At 44.0% G+C, this 22,486-nt stretch overlaps 1 protein-coding gene across 5 annotated transcripts in view; it reads left to right on the top strand.

The window, feature by feature from the left end:
- MCTP2 (multiple C2 and transmembrane domain containing 2) overlaps window positions 1-22,486 on the top strand; it is a 252,157-nt gene that overhangs the window by 59,891 nt on the left and 169,780 nt on the right. For all 5 annotated transcript variants that reach the window (XR_009695391.1, XM_061158618.1, XM_061158619.1 and 2 more), the window contains 3 exons: window positions 97-630; window positions 17,874-17,936; window positions 19,069-19,177. Coding sequence is in view for 4 of the 5 variants with exons in the window: in XM_061158618.1 (XP_061014601.1) it covers window positions 163-630; window positions 17,874-17,936; window positions 19,069-19,177 (640 nt within the window). In the remaining variant the exon portion in view is untranslated. The remainder of the gene's footprint in view (window positions 1-96; window positions 631-17,873; window positions 17,937-19,068; window positions 19,178-22,486) is intronic.

Here is a 22,486-nt window from a genome sequence, read left to right as displayed (position 1 = left end):
GAGGGATAAGATTCCTTGAGTCACATTTCCCACGTTGATGTGCTCTGACAGTGCAGAGAAGCTTCATATCCTTCCTCCGTGTCTTCTGTTTCCTAGGAGTCACTGAAGTGTCCCGTAGAGACGTCCTCTTCCCCAGAGGGACTGCCTGTGCTTCATGCAGCCATGGACCTTGATAAACCGTCTGTCTGGGGTTCATTTAAACAGCGGACCAGGCCTTTGTTGGTCAACCTGAGCAAGAGGAAGGTGAAGAAGACCTCGAGCAAAGCCCTGGACTTACGGGCCCAGCATCATCTGGACCGCCGCCTGAGCCTGTCCGTCCCGGACCTCCTGGAGGCCGAGGCCCTGGCCCCCGCGGGGCGGCCTTACTCCGGCCCCCAGTCATCCTACACCTCGGTGCCTAGCAGCCTATCGACCGCCGGCATCGTCCCCAAGAGCAGCAGTAGCTCTTTGAAGCAGTCTGAAGAAGAACTGGATTGGAGTCAGGAAGAAGTGGGCCCCTTCCAAGTGGGGGAAACAGACCCTGAGGAGCCCTTCACTTCTCCCGCCAAGGACAGGAGGGCTTCCAGCAACGGCTCCTTGGGTCTGCTCCAGAAAACGCCCCCTGGAGAGGATGCCCCCGAAGGGCCAGAGGTGAGGCCCGGCCTGGGCGTGTTCCCATTTTTCTATTTTTCTTCTTTCTAAGTGCATTCAGTGCCCTTGGAAATTTTGATTGGGATTTATTTTTGTGGTTAGTTTGAACAGAGAGGATGTCATTTACAACCATTTAAATGAAGGTAATATTGATTGTACCCAGTGTTCCCCTTCGTTTGGGGGTTGACCTCTGTGTATCTTAAAGTATTACAAATGACCTTCCTAGGACACTTTAAGGCATTAAAAGCCCCGTTGGATGTGTTTTCATTTTTCCATCTCCTGGCAAAGAAATCAAGAGCATAACTTTTCCTTTAACTTTTTGCTGAAATCTATGTCTGATTCTGTCTCTCTGTCTCCGGCCATTGCCTGGTCCTACCCACAGACAAAAGTGCACGTTCACATTCCTAAAAAATGTAGGAATATATGTATCTCCTTTTGACTGCCAGAGAATTAGACTCTGTGCTCCCAGTGCAGGGGCCTGGGTTCGATCCCTTGTCAGGGAACTAGATCCCACACACTGCAACTTAGCGTTTGCATGGTGAAGTTAGAAGATCCTGCATGATGCAGCTAAGACCAGCAAACTCAAATAAATAAATGAATAAATACCAAATATCTAAAACAAAAGCCAAACACTGAAGGAAACAAATTCTTATCCATTCTGAAATTTTTATAAAGTCTTATTATTTCTTTAAGATAAAATAACCAAATATAATTATGAAACAAATACTACATTTCTAGGATGAATTTAATTTAAATGTTGTTATGAGGTTACCAAGCTATGATTTGGATAATCAATTTGATCAGTTTTTTTTTTAATGTCTTCCATTAATGGCACATGAAGTAGGTTTCAGTTTTCAGGTAATGGCTTAATTTTTCTATATTCGAGTTAGTATTCTAATTGTGTAGAAAACTGGTTATTCAACTAGGATTTTTAATTTTATTTTTAGAACCAAAGCCTGTTAATTATACCATATGTTTGGATTTCATTGGAGGATGGGATTGTGGATATTTGAAGGCCTTATCTTTTGGAAAGTATTACCAGTTAGGATACCATTAGCCATTAAATGACACCTATTTGATTCATTGCCATTAACATTTATGAAGTCCTTTTTGTAAAAATTTTGTGATTTTTTTTACTATTATTTGTGAATTTGAAATGTTTCCACTAATTAAAATATACATTGAGTTATTAAACATAATTCATAATTCATAGTTCAGTATGAAGGAGGTAAGATGTTAAGTTATATACTCAGGTTAATCTTGTCTTCTTGCTGTTTATTAACTGACCAGGAAAAAAATAGGTGGGTTCCTTGGCCTTGATAGCCCAACAAAGTCAAATTAGAATAAGTTGTTTTAAAAGTTAGTGCTGTTAAACTGTTTCACTGACTATACATATTTAGTGCCTACTCTATCAATCCCATGGACAGAGGAGCCTGGCAAGCTACAAACCATAGAGTCACCAAGAATTGGACATACTGAATCGACTTAGCACGCACGCGCTATCTGGGGCACCACAGAGGGTCTGTTGTAAAGAAGAGATGGATCAGAACATGACCCTGCCTTCAGGTTTTGGTCCATTGGGACATAGCTTTGCACAGCATTACGTGCAGCATAAGCGGTAACAAAATCAGGACTGAGCGTGCATCCAAGCCTTTGTCCTGGCAGCTCAGTGAGCCGAGATCAAATGGGGGGATCCAGGGACGTGTCCTATGGGAGGCAGTATGCGGGCTGGCGCAGGGGATAAGTAGGATTTGACAGGTAAGGAGATATGACAAACACAGGCCTCAAGTGTGGGTGGTGGTGGTTTAGTCACTCAGTCGTGTCTTGACTCTGTGACCCCATGGACTCTTGCCTGCCAGGCTCCTCAGTCCATGGGATTCTCCAGGCAAGAATACTGGAGTGGGTTGTCATTTCATTCTCCAGGGGATCTTCTTGACCCAGGGATCAAATCCAGGTCTCCTGCTTTGCAGGGGGATTGTTTACCAGCTGAGCCACCAGGGAAGCCCCAGTGTGGATGGGGGAGACCAAAGGTGGGATGCATTCTGCTCTGCATGCAGTGAAGGCTTGGGGAGCTTTCTGATGTGGTGCGTGTGATGTGTGTCTGCAGCGGGCTGTACTGAGGGCTGGTCAGTGATGTGATGGCGAATGGATGGATTGCAGATGGGTGGTTGGTAGTGGTTATTTTATTTTTACCATTAATGCAAAAAAGCCTGGATGGTACAGTTTTTTTAAGAGTAGGTAATTCTGGGTAATCTGATGAAACTCAGCCATTAAGCAAACAGCAGTAACTGTTTGCTTACCAGTTACTTAAACTGTTCAACAACAAAACCTTCTTGCTTGAGAAAGAATCTTCTGCCTGTCTTTTCCTGCCCTAAGCATAATTGACATAGACTGAGGCTGTATCTTCCTTCCGTGGCCACTCGTTGCCATTCGTCAGCATGGTGAGCTGTTTGCAGAGGATGGAGACACTGGGCTGCAGCTCCTCAGACCTGTAGGATCACTTGTGGTCCACCGCAGTCCTCACCTACTCAGCCCGCCTCCCCTGTATCCTGTGGGTGTCTCCCACTACCTGAGGTTGCAGTTTATTATCACATGGTGCAGAAGTGAGCCCCTCCCTTGCTAGGGTTTTGCACTAGGCTATGTTAACTGGAGAGTGGGCGTGACTGGAGGAGGCTTGTCTAACTCGTTTTGGTTTTCTCAGGGCCCAGCTCCATGCCTGGCCCCTGGTATGTGCTCAGTGGTGGTGGTCTGTGTTTTTTTAATAGAGAGATCGGTGATGGTGGTATATGCCATTCAGGTTCGTAGGGCTCCTTTTAGTGTTTCTCTTCAAGTTCTCTTCATTTTATGGTTTAAAGTCATGTCTTCTTGGCTTGACCCTTCGATCATTATGTAGTGTCCTTCCTTGTCTCTTATAATGTTCTTTTTTAAGTCTGTTTTGTCTGATGTGGTAATTGCTCTTCCAGCTTTCTTTTGATTTCTATTTGCATGCAGTATCTTTTTCCATCCCCTCGCTTTCAGTCTGTGTGTGTCCCTACATCTGAGGTATGTCTCTTGTAGACAGCATATATATGATTCTTCTTTTTGTATTCATTCAGACTGTCTTTGTCTTTTAGTTGGAGCATTTAATCCATTTATATTTAAAGTAATTATCGGTGTATATATATTCCTTTTGGCATTCTATTGTTTTGGGTTTGTTTTTGTATGTCTTTTCCTTCTCTGTGTTTCCTTTGTAGAGAAGTCCCTTGAGCATTTGTTGTAAAGCTGGTTTGGTGGTGCTGAATTCCCTTAATTTTTGCTTATCTGTAAAGCTTTTGATTTCTCCCTTGATTTTGAATGGGAAGATCCCCTGGAGAAGGAAATGGCAACCCACTCCAGTATTCTTGCCTGGAAAATTCCATGGACAGAGGAGCCTGGTGGGCTACAGTCCATGGGGTCACAAAGAGTCGGACTTGACTGGGCAACTTTACTCACTCTCGATTTTGAATGAGGTTCCTTCTGGGTAGAGTAATCTTTCTTGTTAGGTTTTTAACCTTTCATTACTTTAGATATATCCTGCCATTCCCTTCTGGCCTTTAGAGGTTCTGCTGAAAGATTAGCTGTTAACCTTGTGGGAATTCCCTTGTATGTTACTTATTGCTTTCCCCTTGCTGCTTTTTTTTTTTTTTTCCATTTTATCCCAAATTTTATTTAATGATATAAGGGATTCATCTTCCCTCCTTGCTGCTTTTAATATATTTTCTTTGTATTTAATTTGTTAGTTTGATTAATATGTGTTTTGGCATGTTTCTCCTTGGGTTTTTATCCTTTAAGGGACTCTGTGCTTTTTTGGACTTGACTATTTCTTTTTCATGTTAGGGAAGTTTTTCACTATAGTCTCTTCAAATATTTTCTGAGACTCTTCAATTTTTTTGTCTTCTGGAACCCCTATAATTTGAATGTTGATGCTTTTAATGTTTTCCCAAAGGTCTCCAAGACTGTCTTCAATTATTTTCATTCGCTTTTCTTTATTCTGCTCTTTGCTAGTTATCTCCACCATTCTACCTTCCAGCTCATTTATCTGTTCTGCCTCAGTTATTCTGCTATTGATTCCTTCCAGAGTATTTTTAATTTCAGAAATTTCGCTGTTCATCACTGCTTGTTTATTTTTTCTAGGTCCTTGTTAAATATGTTAAGTGATTCTTGCATTTTCTCTATTCTATCTTGAGATTTTGGATCATCTTTACTATTGTAACTCTGAATTCTTTTACAGATAGTTTGCCTGTTTTCTCTTCATTTATTGGGTCTTGTGGGTTTTTACCTTATTCCTTCATCTGCACAATATTTTTGTCATTTCATTTTGTCTAACTGACTGTGTTTGAGGTCTCCTTTCCCCAGGCTATAGGGTCGTAGGTCTTGCGTCTGGTCTCTGCCCTTAGTGGATTAGGCTGGTCCAGTGGCTTGTTCAGGCCTCGTGTTGGGAGAGTTGCTGGGTCATGCAGGGAGCTCAGCCAAGTGCACTGTAATGACCTGGGAGGGTGGTGCGGAGCCTCAGGAAGGAGGGGATATATGTATACTAATGACTAATTCATGTTGTTGTTCAGCAGAAGCCAACACAGCACTGCAAATCAGTTACCTCCAATTAAAAACATTTTTAAAGTCAGAATTTTGGGAGTTTTGTTGGAAAAAAAACTTATCATATGGTCAACCCTTTTTATATAGCTTTGACTGAAAATATAGAGAGATTTAGAAAGGTGTAGAGCCCAAGTTCAATACTCATTTAAAATCTGAATTTGTTATCAATGAATTAAATTTTTTTGTTGAAATATAGTTGATTTACACTGTTGTGTTAATTTTTGCTGTACAACAGAATGATTCAGTTATATCTATGTGTGTGTATATATTTATATACGCACATTCTTTTTTTTAAATACTCTTTTCCATTATGACTTGTTACAGGATATTGAAAACAGCTCTTTGTGCCATACAGTTGGACCTTGTTTTGATCCATTCTGTATATAAAAACTTGCATCTCCTAACCACAACCTCCCATTCCTTCCCCTCCCCAAGCACTCACCCTTGGCAACCACAAGTCTGTCCTTCTGTACTTTTTAAATGAATGGGAGTCCTGCTGAATTCCTGTCATCTGTGAGGGAGCATTTCATGCAAAGATGGGCAAAATAAAGGATAGAAACGCTATGGCCCTAACAGAAAATATTAAGAAGAGGTGGCAAGAATACACAGAACTATACAGAAAAGACCTTAATGACCTGGATAACCATGATGGTGTGATCACTCACCTAGAGCCAGACATCCTGGAGCGTGAAATCAAGTGGACCTTGAGAAACATCACTTTGAACAAAGCTAGTGGAGGTGAGGAATTCCAGCTAAGCGATTTCAAATCTTAAGAGATGATGCTGTGAAAGTGCTGCACTCAGTATGCCAGCAAATTCGGAAAACTCAGCAGTGGCCACGGGACTGGAAAAGGTCAGTTTTCATTCCGTCCCAAAGAAGGGCAATCCCAAGCAATGTTCAAACTACTGCACAATTGCACTCATCTCACACACTAGCAAAGTAATGCTAAAAATCCAAGCTAGGCTTCAATAGTATGTGAACCAAGAGCTTCCAGATGTACAAGCTGGATTTAGAAAAGGCAGAGGAATCAGAGATCAAATTGCCAATATCCATTATAGAGAATTCCAGAGAAACATCTACTTCAGCTTCATTGACTACACTAATGCCTTTGACTGTGTAGACCACAACAAACCATAGAAAATTCTTAAAGAGATGGGAATACCAGACCGCCTTACCTTGCTCCTGAGAAACCTGCATGCAGGTCAAGAAGCAACAGTTAAAATTGGACATGTAACAACAGATTGGTTCCAAATTGGGAAGGGGGATGCATCAAGGCCATATATTGTCACCCTGCTTATTTAACTTAACATTCAGGGTACCTCATGTGAAATGCTAGGCTGGATGAAGCACAAGCTGGGATCAAGATTGTGGGGAGGAATATCAGTAACCTCAGATGTAGAGATGACACCACCCTTATGGCAGAAATTAAGAGGAATTAAAGAGCCTCTTGAAGAAGATGGAAGAGGAGAGTGAAGAAGCTGGATTGAAATTCAACATTCCAAAAATGAAGATCATGGCTTCCAGTTTCCTCACTTCATGCCAGATAGATGGGGAAAGAATGAAAACAGTGACAGCTTTATGGTCTTGGATTCCAAAATCACTGTGGATGGTGACTGCATCCATGAAATTAAAAGACACTTGCTTCTTGGAAGAAAAGCAGTGACAAACCTCGATAGCATGTTAAAAAGCAGAGACATTGCCTACAGAGGTCCATATAGTCAAGGCTATGGTTTTCCCAGTAGTTATGTATGGGTGTGAGAGCTGGACAATACAAAAGGCTGAACACTGAAGACTGGATGCTTTTGAACTGGTGTTGGAAAAGACTCTTGAGAGTCCCTTGGACTGCAAGGAGATCAAGCCAGTCAATCCTAAAGGAAATGAACCCTGAATATTCATTGGAAGGGCTGATGCTGAAACTGAAGCTCCAGTGCTTTGGCCACCTGATGGGAAAAGCTGACTCATTGGAAAAGACCCCGATACTGGGAAAGATTGACAGCAGGAGAAGGGGGTGACAGAGGATGAGATGGTTGTATGCCATCACTGACTGAATGGCCATGAGTTTGTGCGAACTCCGGGAGATAGTGCAGGACAGGGAAGCCTGGCGTGCTGCAGTCCATGGGGTTGCAAAGAGTCAGACACAACTGAGCGATTGAACAACAGCAGTCCTTGTCTCAGATCTGGTTTATCTGTTTCCTCTAATGAGTAGCAGACAGCATTCTACTGCTTTTATGAAATGGGTGGGAAATGAGGAGGAAGGTAGGGGTTGGCCTGTGACACCCCCGGCTTACAACAAATTTAACAATTGCCAGTATCCTAGGTGTAGCTTATTTCATGGGTAACTTTCCCAAGGGGGTGAGGGATGGAACATCTGTGGCCTGAGGCCTGCACTGGGATTTGTCTCATTTGCTAATGAAGCCAAGATTCTTAACATCCTATGGGATAGGCTTCCTCTTCTCTCTACAGGGTTCAAACGGGCAGATCATTTTACCACACTTTCATGCGAGACTTGTCCCTCAAATGATTGACATTTTATTAGTTGTACTTTTTTCACTGGTTGCCTGGTAACCAGATTGTCTCCTATAGGTGACTTTGTATGTCCCCTCTCTGAGGGATGAAAGTGGTCCTGCAGTTTCTTTCCCATTGCTCTCATCACCATGACTCTGGGCTCTAGATGCTAAAAGGGCATCTCTTGCTGTTGCCCCACACTGCCAGCATCACTGTGTGTTCAGCCAGCTGTGTAGAAGTCAGTCTGTCTTGTTAGGTTGGAAGAGCAGAGATGATGTCTTCTTCCTTTTCTCCCAGTCTTTCTGCAAACCTAACTTATGTAAAATATATTGATTCACTTTGTGTCTGAAGTTGACTGCTATGTGCTGGGGGGGCGGGGCATAGAAATTCAGCTTGCTTGGGGGAAATACTGATCCATTGAGACCTTGAATGGGAGTTCTGAAGGAATTCCCAAATGTCTCCTTTGATAGGAAGAAGATAAAATTAGGGGGACTCAAAGGGAGAGTTACTTTTTTTTTCTTCTTTTTATCTTGCTGTTTTTCTTGCTTCTTCTCCTGTCAACATTCCCCCTATTAGATATTTTACAAGGTATTTTTTTCACGGTTAACAATGTAGAAAATACAGAGTCACCTCTGGTTCTCGTTCTTGGTGTTGATGATGAGTTGAGACGAGACCCGATTACTGGAAATGGTGACCAGCACTCTGAGGCAGTCTCTAGACGGTGTGAGATAACCAGCCATTGGAGGTGAAAGGGGAGCAGGGTCATTGCTCTGAGTATGTGGCCGGAAAGGCCTGAGGCGGATGTGTTTTGAGGTTAAGACTCAGATAGGTGGGGAGTAAATCGAAGTAGTTAAGGTTGTTGTTTATGACACTAGAAAAATAGAATGCTCATAGCCCAGTACATGGCAATCACAAGTGCCCAGTGAGGACTCACTGCTAAGATTATGGTTGTATTTATTACTGTTATTATTTTTACCACTACCTTTTCAGCATGAAGTCTAGGGCCAAAGAGGTTGAAAGACTTGCCTAACATCCAGCTAGTAAGTGTCAGAGCCAGGAACTAAATCCAGGATTGTTTGAATCTAAAGCCCGTATGGGGTTTAGAGAAATGTAGATCTTCAGTTGAGGAGAACTCAGAGCTGGTGCTCTAAAAAGAATTGATTGTCAAAGGAAGATATGTGTTTTTCCGTGTCCACTGTGCCCTTTTAACCCCCCCCCCTTTAAGTTAAAGTGATGGAATGGCTTATTATCATGGTCTGTAGGCAGTAGTCCTGAATGGAAGGATTAATACCATCCCTGCCCCACCATCCATGTAACCCCACAATGGGGTTCTTCCTTCCCTAACACTTTGACAGTTGGAGTTTTAAACAGCTCACTTTGGTACAAGCTTATGTGGACAAGTTGAGTGGTTTAGAGGAATACCTTATTGGGATAGTTCCAGAGACTCTGCATGGCAACCACAGAGCTTCAGTTTAGTGACCACAGAGAAGCAAGATGACAAACCACAGAGGAGAGGAAACAGCCGACAGCTTGCAGAATTAAACAGGGGCGTCGGTTTCTCGACACTTGGGTTATGTATTCTTTACTATTTTGGTTTTATGTCAAAAATCATTGCTCAACATAAATGAGGTCAGTGAGACAAGCGTGTAAGCCATGCCCCAGAGTCCTTCATGGGCTGGTTCCTTTTTTCTTTTTCCCTCCCTGCTTCCCATACCTGCTACGTGCTGACCCTGCCCTGAGACACTGGGAATGCAGCCGTCAACCAAGCAGACCACGGTGTATTTCCTCCTGGAGATCCTACTTTAGATGGTGGTGGGCTGCAGATATATTCAAAAAGTGATAGATTAAATGGAGAAAAGCAAAGCAAAGGAAGCATTTAGGAGTGCTGGGGTGGAGGTGTGACCATTTTGAACACAGTGGTCAGGAAATATCTCTTCTGAGAAGATAAGATTTACACAAGACCTAAAGGAGGTAAGAAAGCAAGTTGTACACGTGTCGGGAAAAAAAGCATTGCTGGAGTAGAGAAGAGACAGCACACAGATTCCAGGGAGGTAGGGGTGTGCCTGGTATGTGTCAGAGAGAGCAGGGAGGCAGCGTGACCGGAGAGGATGGTGGGAGGTGTCAGAGTTACTTCTGAGGATGTAGCGCAGGGGCTTTCCCATCCTGCCAGGCGACTCTGCTACCATAGCAACTGCCCGGGATGCTGGATGAGCAGATGCAAAGGTACCCTGTGGGCTGGGTGCTGCGTTCACTCACAGGCAGGGCAGGATGGATCAGTAGCATGCAGTGATGCTCTGCCTGCTGTGGACATTGGGAATAGCAATAAGTGAGTTTGCCTCAGATTGGAGTTGTGGAGGAAGCAGGTACAAGTTAATAAGCTGAGAGAAGAGAGGAAAACAGCTCCACCCTGAGATCTGCCTTGATTGTGTATGTATGTGTGTGTTAGTCGCTACATCGAGTCTGACTCTGCGATCCCAAGAACTGCAGCCCACTAGGCTCCTCTGTCCATGGGATTGTCCAGGCAAGCGTACTGGTTCAGTTCAGTCACTCAGTCGTGTCCGGCTCTTTGCAACCCCATGGACTGCAGCACGCCAAGCCTCCCTGTCCATCACCAACTCCTGGAGTTTACTCAAACTCGTGTCCATTGAGTGGGTGATGCCATCCAATCATCTCATCCTCTGTCATCCCCTTCTCCTCTTGCCTTCAATCTTTCCCAGCATCAGGGTCTTTTCAGATGAGTCAGTTCTTCCTATCAGCTGGCCAAAGTATTGGAGTTTCAGCTTCAGCATCAGTCCTTCCAGTGAACATTCAGGACTGATTTCCTTTAGGATGAATTGGTTGTATCTCCTTGCAGAACTTTGTGCACACCAGGAACCAGGAGAAAGGAGCAGTGACCCCACAAGAGACTGACCCAGACTAGCCCGTGAGTGTCTAGGAGTCTCCTGCAGAGGCGTGGGTCAGTGGTGGCCTGCTGCAGGGCTGGGGGCACTGAGTGTAGCAGTGCATGCCTTTTGAAGGAGGTCGCCATTTATCTTCATTACCTCTGCCAGTTTGTCCACTGGTAAATAACAGGGAGGGAACACAGCTCCACCCATCAACAGAAAATTGGATTAAAGATTTACAGAGCATGACCCCGCCCATCAGAACAAGACCCAGGTTCCCCCTCAGTCTCTCCCATCAGGAAGCTTCTATAAGCCTCTTATTCTCCATCAGAGGGCAGGCAGACTGAAAACCACAGTCACAGGAAACTAACCAATCTGATCATATGGACCACAGCCTTGTCTTAACTCAATGAAACTAAGCCATGCTGTGTAGGGCCACCCAAGATGGACAGATCATGGTGGAGAGCTCTGACAAAACGTGGACTACTGGAGAAGGGAATGACAAACCACTTCAGTGTTCTTGCCTTGAGAACTCCATGAACAGTATGAAAAGGCAAAAAGATAGGACACTGAAAGATGAACTCACCAGGTCAGCAGGTACCCAATATGCTCCTGGATATCAGTGGAGAAGTAACTCCAGAAGGAATGAAAAGATGGAGCCAAAGCATACTAGAGTGGGTTGCTATTTCCTCCTCCAGGGAATCTTCCTGACCCAGGGATCAAACCTACATCTTCTGCATTGCAGGCGGAATTCTTTATCACTACACCACTTTGGAAGCCCCTACCTGGATGGTCTATCTGCCATCATAACAATGTCAGTGAGGAAGGGATGGTCAGGTTGAAGGGGTGGACTTGGGTTACTGACCACCTTCATTGAGTTGTTTTCTCCAGTCTTCCCAAACACATCCACTGTCTTCATAGTGATAGAAATAATAGAATTGCAGCACCATAAATTGGTGCACTCTGAGAGGTTATGTGGAAGGAACTCTGCTAAGTGCTGTGTATATGTTCTCTTGTTGGGTCATATCTGTTGGGCTCACTCTTTATACAGAGAACCTTGTACAGTGACTGGCCCAAATATGGAACTTGGGTAGGTATCTTTGAAGGAATGAATTGTTCTCCTCACTGCCTGTAAGGGTAATAGATTTTTTTTGCACCTTTTAGAGATGCTCCTGTGGCCGTGAACTTTAAGTAAACTTTTCAAGGCCACATGGCCAGGAAGTAGCAGAAATGGGATTCAGGCTTGGGTCTTTGTGGCTCCAGGACTTTGTCTACTGCTGGCCAGAGCTGACTGTTGTGCAAGTCAGGTGAAGGGTTCTGCTTTTGGATTCTCCTAGTTCTGGGCGCAGTTGTGTGCGGTGAAGAGCAGATACCGGGTAAAGGGCTATTTAACCTCTCTTGCTTCTCTTTGGCAACCGTCTAGCCTGTTAGCTCTGGCTCTCAATTTGTAAGTTGGTAAATTACTAATGACAGCCCATGGACTCCTTATAAGAAGTCAATAGAAGTGTGCATTTGTCGATTATGAAGTGCTAACCAGAGTAAAGAGGGGACCATTGTTATTTTTAAAGTACCTACTGCTAGCAGTCTTGAAAATGACCATGGAAGGTCAGTGGGCACATGTTACTGAATGTGGCAAGTGAAGTTCCCTATACCAAGGTTGGCAAACTTTCTGTAAAGGGCCAGGTAGAAAAATAGGTACAGTTTTGGGAACCATAGCTCTTGCTCTGCTGCAACTACTCAACCCTGGTGTTGTAACATGAAATTAGCCATAAAAGTATATAAATATATACGTAGGCAATACACAAATGGATAGGTGGGGCTGTGTTTCAGTGTTTAAACTTTATAAAGACAAGTGTTGGGCTTTAATTTGCTGGTGTAGGCAGTGAATATTCACACAGATGCACACACTTGACTTACATTTTGTGTATTAGATAATACTTTAAACAATTTTGGGAGTGGGGGAAAGTAAATGTGTATACCATGATTGTATGATCAATAACCTCCTGAAAAGTTACATGAAAATTGCATACACATAGACTCAGCCATTTGATAGACCTGAATTTTTCTGAACAGGCATTCTGACTGTGACCTCTGACTGCCACCTGAGTTGTTTGAATTCCATCACTCTTTTCAGGCATCATGTAATGGTCTGTCTAGTCATCTGCCCTCTGCCCTTCTTGTTACTTCCTTTCCCTGTAGGTATTTGTGTCTGTGACTACACTCGTCCTGAGTACCCATAGTCTTAATAGTAGGTTGGCCAAAAAGGTCATTTGAGTTTTTCCATCACATCTTTTTTTCTTACTTTATTTATTTTTAATTGAAGGATAATTACAATGTTGTGTTGGTTTCTGCCATATATCAACTTGGTTCAGCCGTAGGTATTCCTATGTCCCCTCCCTCCCATTATATCCTATGGAAAAACCCAAGCAAACTTTTTGGGCAACCCAATAATAGATGTGGGTTAAGTGATTAATTAAATTTGTATTATATATATCATTTGCTATACTCATGTCCTTGGATAGAGTATTTCCCAGAGACCATCCGAGTGATCTTCTCAGCCAACCTGTTACTCTTATTTGGCTTTCCTGCATGTGGGTTTACATCTTCTTCCACTAAAGTTTTAAACAGTCAGTGATTGTTTACTTTGCTTATTATTAGACTTCCTGTGTATTCTTCATGGTAAGGTCTTTCAGACAGCCACGTGGGAAGTGATATTTGTACAAGATCACACATAGTGTAAACAAAAGAAAATGTTGTTTTTTTCACATCAGTGTCTTGCTCTCAAGATCCTTTGTGACTGGAGATTTTCTTTTCCTTTTTTAAACAATTGACCGATCCATGCCAATATCTCCTCATTTTAGTAAGTTGTGCAGTTCTGTATGTTTTACATTTCCATAAATTACACCTTAAAGCAAGATAAAATGGAAATACTGATGTAAATTTGCTGTCATTAAAAAAAGAAAACATACACATACGCATGCACATATGCAAACACACACAAATCCCACTTACCCGAAAGGGGATAGGGAGAGTGGTGTGAGAGATGACTGGCCTTCTGCCAGCATGTTAGTGCTGAGGTTCTGGATGTTGTATATAATTAGAGAGTTTTGTCATACGAAGACTTTTCATCACCGATGATACTCAAGATTATTTGTCTTTTCCTGAGCATGCCCTTGGAAACATTTGTTTAAAATGGTTAAAGCCAGTGCTTGATGGATAAACAAACTATAGTACACTCATAATTGTGGAATACCATTCAGCAATTTAAAAAATTGCCAGTTTGAATGGGTTTCAGAGGCACGGTGCTGAGTGAAAGATGTTCAGTTCAGTTCAGTCGCTCAGTCGTGTCTGACTCTTTGTGACCCCATGAACCGCAGCACACCAGGCCTCCCTGTCCATCACCAACTCCCAGAGTTTACTCAAACTTATGTCCATTGAGTCAGTGATGCCATCTAGCCGTCTCATCCTCTGTCGTCCCCTTCTCCTCCTGCCCCCAATCCCTCCCAGCATCAGGGTCTTTTCCAATGAATCAGCTGTTCACATCAGGTGGCCAAAGTATTGGTGTTTCAGCTTCAACATCAGTCCTTCCAGTGAACACCCAGGACTTATCTCCTTCAGGATGGACTGACTGGATCTCCTTGCAGTCCAAGGGACTCTCAAGAGTCTTCTCCAACACCACAGTTCAAAAGCATCAATTCTTCTGTGCTCAGCTTTCTTCATAGTCCAACTCTCACATCCATACATGACCACTGGAAAAACCATAGCCTTGACTAGATGAACCTTTGTTGGCAAAGTAATGTCTCTGCTTTTTAATACGCTATCTAGGTTGGTCATAACTTTCCTTCCAAGGAATAAGCGTCTTTTAATTTCATGGCTGCAGTCACCATCTGCAGTGATTTTGGAGCCCAGAAAAATAAAGCCAGCCACTGTTTCCACTGTTTCCCCATGTATTTGCCATGAAGTGATGGGACCAGATGCTATGATCTTAGTTTTCTGAATGTTGAGCTTTAAGCCAACTTTTTCACTCCCCTCTTTCACTTTCATCAAGAGGCTCTTTAGTTCCTCTTCACTTTCTACCATAAGGGTAGTGTCATCTGCCTATCTGAGGTTATTGATATTTCTCCCGGCAATCTTGATTCCGGCTTGTGCTTCTTCCAGCCCAGCATTTCTCATGATGTTCTCGGCATATAAGGTAAATAAGCAGGGTGACAATATACAGCCTTGACGTACTCCTTTTCCAATTTGGAACCAGTCTGTTGTTCCATGTCCACTTCTAACTGTTGCTTCCTGACCTGCATACAGGTTTCAGTGTTAGCTAGTGTCAAAGTTTGCACAGGTATGATGTTCTGAAAAAGATGAAGCCGTAGGGTGAGAACAGGTCAGTGACTGCCATGGAGTAGGGAGAGGGGACAGCTGGATCACAGTGGCATCACGTGCAGGATTTTTTGGGGGGAGGAGCTGTTCTGTGTCCTATTACTGGTGGTAGTTACACGAATACATACCTGTGTTAAAACGTCATCATACTATACACACATGTAAGAAGCCAGTTTCAGTAGGTGTTAACTTTTTTAAAGTAAAATTTAAAAAGAAAAGTTACAGTGCTTGATTATGCTTGTTGAGAACACCAACAACAACAAAATCTCAAGACGGCAGATGCCAAGTATTCCTACAAGAAAAATACTAATTGTAATTTTTTAAAGAAAAAATTACCAATTTGTTAGTAGGTTTACAAAAAGCTGAAAATAATGCAGTTTCTACTCAATCAATAAACCCTTTGTCTCCACGTAGAATGTAAGGAAATGTTCAGTTATATGTCCCGCAGCGGCTGTAACCTGGTCCCCCTTTGCTTCTGTAGCCTTTCCTGTCTTCTTTGTGGTGATCACTTTCCTTCCTTGGTGTGTATATACAATGTGTGACAGTTACAGGGGCCATGGGAACCATAACTTTTAAGTTCCATGAATTTTCTGTGGGTAAAACCAGCCATCATGTTGAATTAATGTCATTCTTCACATTTAATTTCCATGTTATTCTAAGCGGGAGACTTAGCGTATATCTGAAGGAAAGGTTCTTGATCGTTTCTGATAGCATGTAAATGATGGTGGTGATGTGGGCTCATTTGTCACTTCATGAGCATTATCATTAGTTGTCACGTCATCAATTATCATTAAGCTCAGGGAGGCCTCTCTTGGGAGAGTGTGTAGGTGTGCTGATTGAGGAGTGATGCTTCTTAGGGAGCATCCTCTCTCCTGTTTGGATGTGGAAGATACTGGGCCCCTGTTACTGATCCATAACCACTCACTCTGAACAGGAATTCTGGTCCCTGCACCAGTGGTTTTGCAGAACTGCCTTCAAATAGGATTGATTCAGTGGGGCATTGATTCGTTTCATGAAACTGGAGACACTGACAGGGTGATCACACACAGATGTTACTTGTTGGCTCTGCACATGAAGACCTGATCGGGCCATTTTGGTTTTGCAGATCAGGCAAAGGAGGAATTGCTGAGCTTCCAGGAGATGACCGTGGGGGATGCAGTAGTATAAAAGGCATGAGGAGACATTTTCTGAACTTGAGAGAGTTGAGTTTGGAATATTGATGGTCCTCATAAAGCAGCCTGCAGGCTGTCCTGTCTCCCTCTCCTGGGTGTCATTTTACACATAACACAGTAGATATTAACCAACTGGGAACCAGACGGGAGGTGACCAGAGGCCCAGCTGCTCCCTTCCTTGTCTACTGCTGGGATCAAGCCCACATTGGGAGAGATGGGTGGTCGTGGTCCTTCCACAGCTGGGGCTTCCAGTGACTGAAGTGCCGGGGTCCTCAGAGCAAGGTCCAAGTGCCTGCCGTCACCCTTGGTCCTGAATGAAATGTATTCACAGTTGAGGGACATTTGACTAAGACTGGGAGAAAGAGGCAGATGCGATGAGAGAAACTCAGGTGCAAGCATCTATGGGAGCACCCCCGTGCTCACTGGTGAGGGCTTATGAGGCCCCACGTGACTTATGATCGGGGCTTGTTCCTGCCTCACCACAGCGCTTAGTGGTGACAATGTGTGCTGAGGGGGTGGACCAGAAAGCCCCTGCTTGTTTTCAGCCCTTGGTCAGCCCTCTTAGCATCTGGAGAAATGCCCTTTTGCTCTAGAATCCAGGTTCTGTTGCTGCCTAAGCTCCACTCGAGAGAAAGAGAGGGAGAGAGAGAGAGAGACAGTGTCTTGGAAGGCAGTCTGCCTTCCACCCAGGCAGGCTCTCTGAGTTGAATCTGCTGTGCCGAGGATCAATGATCACAGTGCATCCGGTCCCCACCTTCACCCCTGCAGAGCTTCAGGGTCATCTGAGCAATCTCTGCAGGACTGCTGCCTGTGTCTAAATTTACCCACAACTTCAGAGTTACTCAGCCTTGTTTGGAGGGAGAAATCTCATGTTTTCCCACAGGAAATGAACCCCAGCTAATGTGTCCAACAAACGGGGACACACCCCAAGTGCTGGGAGGCCTTTTGCTCATTTCCCTTCCACTCTCTGTGCCTTTTCATGTAGGCATCTAGCCTCACATCGAGCCCAGAACTTCATAAAATCCCAGAGCTCCTGGGGACCTCACATTTGTGCATAAAAACCTGGTAAGACTGCAGATGTCTACTGCGTCCCATACTTACTGCTGAGCCAGACTCACTTCATTGCCCAGTGGCATCATTTCCTGGTTATCGGAGGCATGTTTAAATTGGGAAATACAGACACCTCCCCATCTGAGATCATTTGTTGAAAATCTGCATTTCCTTATTGGTTCTTGTTCATGAAGTTATGGTTGGAGGAAGGTCTTTGTGATCATGTTTGAAATGGGTCCTACCTGGCTGAGGAGCTCAGGTCTCTGGTACCTGTTCTGCCCTTTCCTCGTTTATGGCCGGGGTCCAGGCAGGCCCCTGATGCTCCCGCTACCTCCTCTGGGACAAAGCTGCTGGCACATTGATGCCTAGTGTGAACTACAGACGTGCTGGCCGCCCCACAGGAGAGGAGAATCGGCCTTATCTACACGCTGATCAGTGACTAAAAGGGCAGAGGCTGCAGTCTCATGGACTCCAGTGAGTCAACCTTTTACTGCCAAGACTAACCACACGCTCTGGAAGGCAGCCCGCGCATCTGAAACTGAGTATGCAAATGGCAGCTTTAAACCTGATAAAGGGTATCCTCGTGGGTGGATATTCTTTTGCTTTTTTAAAGCAGGGTTGTTATTCCTTTTTTTCTTCTTGTTGACAGAAGCTCTGTGGAAGTGGTGATCTGAATGCTGCTCTGACATCTCAACATTTCAAAGAGCAATCTGTAAGTGACATTCCTTAAAAACAAACACTAAGTACTATAAATATTTCCTATCAAATGTTTGGATCTTTGCCTCTTTTTATTTCTAAAGGATGTGGAACTGTAGTCACCCGCAAAGACAGACCCTGTAAATTGTGGCTGGAAAAGATGAATTCAGTGTCTATTGATTTGTCAGAGTGGAATAGATTCTTCTAAAAATACAAAGCCTTGAGAATGAGGGAGATGGTACAGGAGACAAAGCCATTTTGAAGTGCTTTGAAATGTGGGCCGAGAAACTTTCAAAAGAAGGCTGTGAGAGTGACTTAGCCACAGATCGATTAATTGAAAGTTAAATAAGTGAACAACACATAATTTTATCTGTACGTTTTCTTTCAAAAGACACACCTTTGCTCTTTTCAAAACCTGAATTGGATTCGTTTAAGAAATATTCAGAAACAGACTCAAATTTGATGTAATGGCTTATAGAAGTTGATGTGTTCCTGGAGAGGGAAGGGAACTTGGGAGAGGTGAGACTGTGTTTAAGTGTAGGAAACACTATAATGGGGCTCAGGGGGTGAAAGAAAAATATGCCCCAGAGAGGACGTGTTTCCCGTGGGGACCCAGGGAGGGATATGTGTTAGTGGCCATGGATCAGGAGGCTGTCATCTGAGTCGGTGTGAACTAGAATCTTTCTATTACACGTGAACTGATGGGGGTGGGTGGGCGAGGGGAGAAGAGGAGGGAGACACCTCACATCTGAGCGTGGAGGTGTGGACCAGGCCCATGGGAGCCCGCCCCATGGCTGGACCTGTGTGTGCTGAGTCCTCTCTGGGTGATCCACTGGAAGCTGTAGGATAAAGGATCCTGCAGGACATGAGTGAGTTTAAGGGGATGTTGTATGTCAGCATGCAACTCATCTATTAGTACTCCTTCTTGAAAAGTTAATATTGCAAAACTCTTTTCATGAATTCTCATAGAATCCCTCTGGGGAGAAAGATAAAGAACAGGGTAAGCATGTCATCAATGTAGGTGTGGGTGGAGTATGCTAGATTTGCCATGATTGCAAGCGTCCTTTTTCCTGAAATGAAGAAGCATTCCCACATTCTGTTTCTCGGGCCGAAGACAACTGACTTCACTTACTTTTCCATCTGTGCAGGGTCTCAGGGAAGCTGGCGATGGCTTGAGTAACCTGCCCAGCCCTTTTGCCTACCTTCTCACCATCCACCTGAAGGAAGGTCGGAACCTGGTGGTCCGGGATCGCTGTGGTAAGGCCTGGCCCTGTGTGCCGTTGGTAACCTGGGGACCTCTTCCTCCCTACCCTCTGTCAACCCTGCAAGTCAGCCTTTTCTGTCTTAGCACGGCTGGTGCTAGACTGGAGCTCTCGACCTCAGTTTCTCCAGGTGTCAAGGTATTTGCCGTGAGTTATTGAAACACATAAAATCTTACCATCCTTTTCTCTGATTAAATCAATAATAATAAACAAATATGAATAATCACATAAAGTTGTAGACGAAAACATCACTTTAAGTGCTTTATGGGGCTTCTCTGGTAGCTCAGTGGTAAAGAATCCACCTGCAATGTAGGAGACGTAGGTTCGATCCCCTGGGTCAGGAAGAGCTCCTAGAGAAGGATATATCTATTTCTCCTTTGTTGTCCTTTTTCATTTATTTTGTCTAGAAGCTGCAATCTTTTTATTCTAAAGAGTTTTGTGTCTTTCTTTGGTTTTTGCCAGCCTCTCCAATCTTTGCCAGTTCCTCTCTACTCTGTTTTGGAACAACTATGAAAATGGTCACCCTTTCATCTGTCTTCTCTGTCTCCTACCTTTTCTTTCTCATTCTTGGCATTACTTTTTTTTTTTTTTCCAGGAAGAATTCCTTAGCTGGGCCTTCCTGCTCACTCATTTTCTCGTTAATTGTTATAAGCATTGTGCTACTCTGTTCGTCTTTTGAGTTGTCTTTTTAATAAAATTTTTAGAACAGTCTATGTTTGTTTCGGGCTTCCCTGGAGGCTCAGTGGTAAAGAATCTGCCTGCAGTGCAGAAGACTCAGGAGACGTGGGTTTGATCTCTGCCGGGGTTGAGAAGATCCCCTGGAGGAGGGCGTGGCAGCCCACTCCAGTATTCCTGCGTGGAGAGCCCCATGGACAGAGGAGCCTGGCGGGCTACAGTCCGTAGGGTTGCAAAGAGTCAGACACGAGTGAGGTGACTTAGCACACACAGCATGTTTGTTCCATGCGTAAGATACTGCCTTCAGCTTTGAGAGCATTAAGTGTACCTTAAAAATCTCCCGCTTGCTGCTTTCTCCCTTGGGTATCCTTTTTGTTTTCCACTCCTCTTTTTGTTTATGTGTCCCTGTTGCCATCTGTAGATGCTGTTTTGGTGTACCGTGTCCTGTCTTCACGGAGCAGCATTGGAACATGCATCTGGACAGGGAGAGCCAGTCGTTGAGGCCAGCTCCTTCCCATCCCTCCCAGTTAGTAGCAGCTCCTGGTTATCCCCGGTCATGAAAGGCCTTCCTCTCTGCCTTCGTGCCCACACTCACCATTCCTGCTTGCAAGTCACTGCTGGTCTCTGCTCAGCCCCAGAGGGACAGGGTTGTGCTGGCCCACCCCACTTCTGTGTTTGTGTGCCAGCCAGTCACGCTGGTACTTGCTCGGGCCATCTTCTGCTTCCTGCCTGTGTTGCCTCGACGCTTGGAGCATCCCTGATCCTCCTGCCATCCTATCCTCTTGCCTCACCTCTGTCCCTGAAACTTTTTGTGCTGTGACTTTCTTTCTACTGCTCCCGTTTAGGAGTGTGGTTTCGTCCATCAGTGTCATCTGAACTGACATCCATCTTTTAGGGTGGAGTTTTTTAAAACAAAACTATCTCTTTTTTTGTAATTCAGGATTTCAAACTAGCAAACAAATCTCATTTTCTCTTTTTTGGGAAATAGTGTTTTCTGTCAAAGTTATAATTTCTTATCTATGAATTGTGCAACTTCTTGGGTAGTGGTATTGTATACTCTTTATTGTAAATGTCTGTGCTGTATTAGGTAGCTCTCTTATGGTTATTTTGAAGGGTTTGGGGCAGATAGCGTTTTGCACCTGGAATGACATCTGAGGGACACAATCATAAACCAGAGTCAGGTAACTACCCACCCACGAATATCCCAACTCTTGTTCAGAACCCACGGTATCTGGTGGATGCTTCCATGAAATGGTGATCATTTCAGAGCTTGACTGGGGATACCTCATCTGCAGCTTAGAAATATGTTCCACCAAAAGTTCATGTAACCTGACTGGAAAGAAAGTGCTGTAAACTTTAAAATACTTGTCCTGTTTTGAATTTCTGAAACACTTTAAAAGTCTGTCACTTTGGAGATGTGCCCAGACCTTGGGCTTCTTCCAGGACCAGCTCCCCTTTCCCAGTTTTGCCATCTGTTCTAGCTGTTGTATCCCTTATCCGTGTGAGTGGTCTGGCCACACCACCCTTGCTGAATAACGCTGGTACACTTATAGCAGACACCCAGTAGATGCTCAGTAAACTTGGCAAATGATGGGGAATCCATTGCCTGCATCAGAAAATGACCGGAACAATAAGGTTTATGTGCACCTCCTCCACACCTCACTGCTTCAGGGCCAAAGGAGAGGCTGTGGTCTGTGCTCTCACCCTATCATAGTCATCTCTGTCTTCATGGTTTCATCAGAGCTAAACATCATATGACAGGTTGGCTTTATCTTTTGTACACCTAATATAATCCAAATATAAATACCTACTAAGGAGTCTAGGTCATAACCTGTTCTAGCACCTGTGTCTTTTATAACCGGTAGTAACTGTTCCTGTCTCTTTTATTTATTGGGAAGATTAATCATTATCCATTAAGAAAACATCTCCTCCCAGAAAGTGTTTGTAACTGCATTCATTACTGCTTGCTTTTCGCAGGTAGTAGGGTGTGATCAGGGCACGCTGGCCTCCCACTGTTGATTTCTGCAGGGATCACAGTCTTTGGCATCTGTGCCCTGCCTCCTTTGTGTGGGGTTGGCATGTCTTATCACTCTGACAGTGTTTTCCATGGAGCCCAACTCAGAATTTTATCCGTTGCAGTCCTTTGGACCAGTAGTTTTCAAAATTGAACGTTTGAACAGCCTAGAGGACTTGTGAAAATACACCTTGCCCACCCGCACAGGTTTCTGATTCAGTATGTCTGATGTGGTGCCAGAGAACTTATAGTTCTAACAGGTTCCCAGGCGATCACAATGCAGCTGGTCCAGAAACCACGCTGTGAGGACCACTGCTTTAGGCAATGAGCCGTGGCGGGCAAACAGAAACACGTGCTTCTCCTGATAGGGAGAGTTTCAGCCCTCTCTTAGACATAGCGTCTTCTTTTCCTGGGGCTAGACCTCATTATGTGTTTGCTCTCTTACTTAATTTATATTCTCTGAACATAATTTAATTTGGTGTTCACCTAATTAACATAATTAGGTGCAAAGAGCATTGTGATGTGCCGAAATTTACACTATGTATTCTGTATCCTTTGGACTGCAAGGAGATCCAACCACTCCATCCTAAAGGAAATCAGTCCTGAATATTCATT

Source organism: Dama dama, chromosome 13 (genome assembly GCF_033118175.1).
Source record: "Dama dama isolate Ldn47 chromosome 13, ASM3311817v1, whole genome shotgun sequence".
NCBI lineage: Eukaryota > Metazoa > Chordata > Mammalia > Artiodactyla > Cervidae > Dama > Dama dama.
Note: the sequence above shows the minus strand (reverse complement) of the source record. Positions and strands in the feature narration are given on the sequence as shown.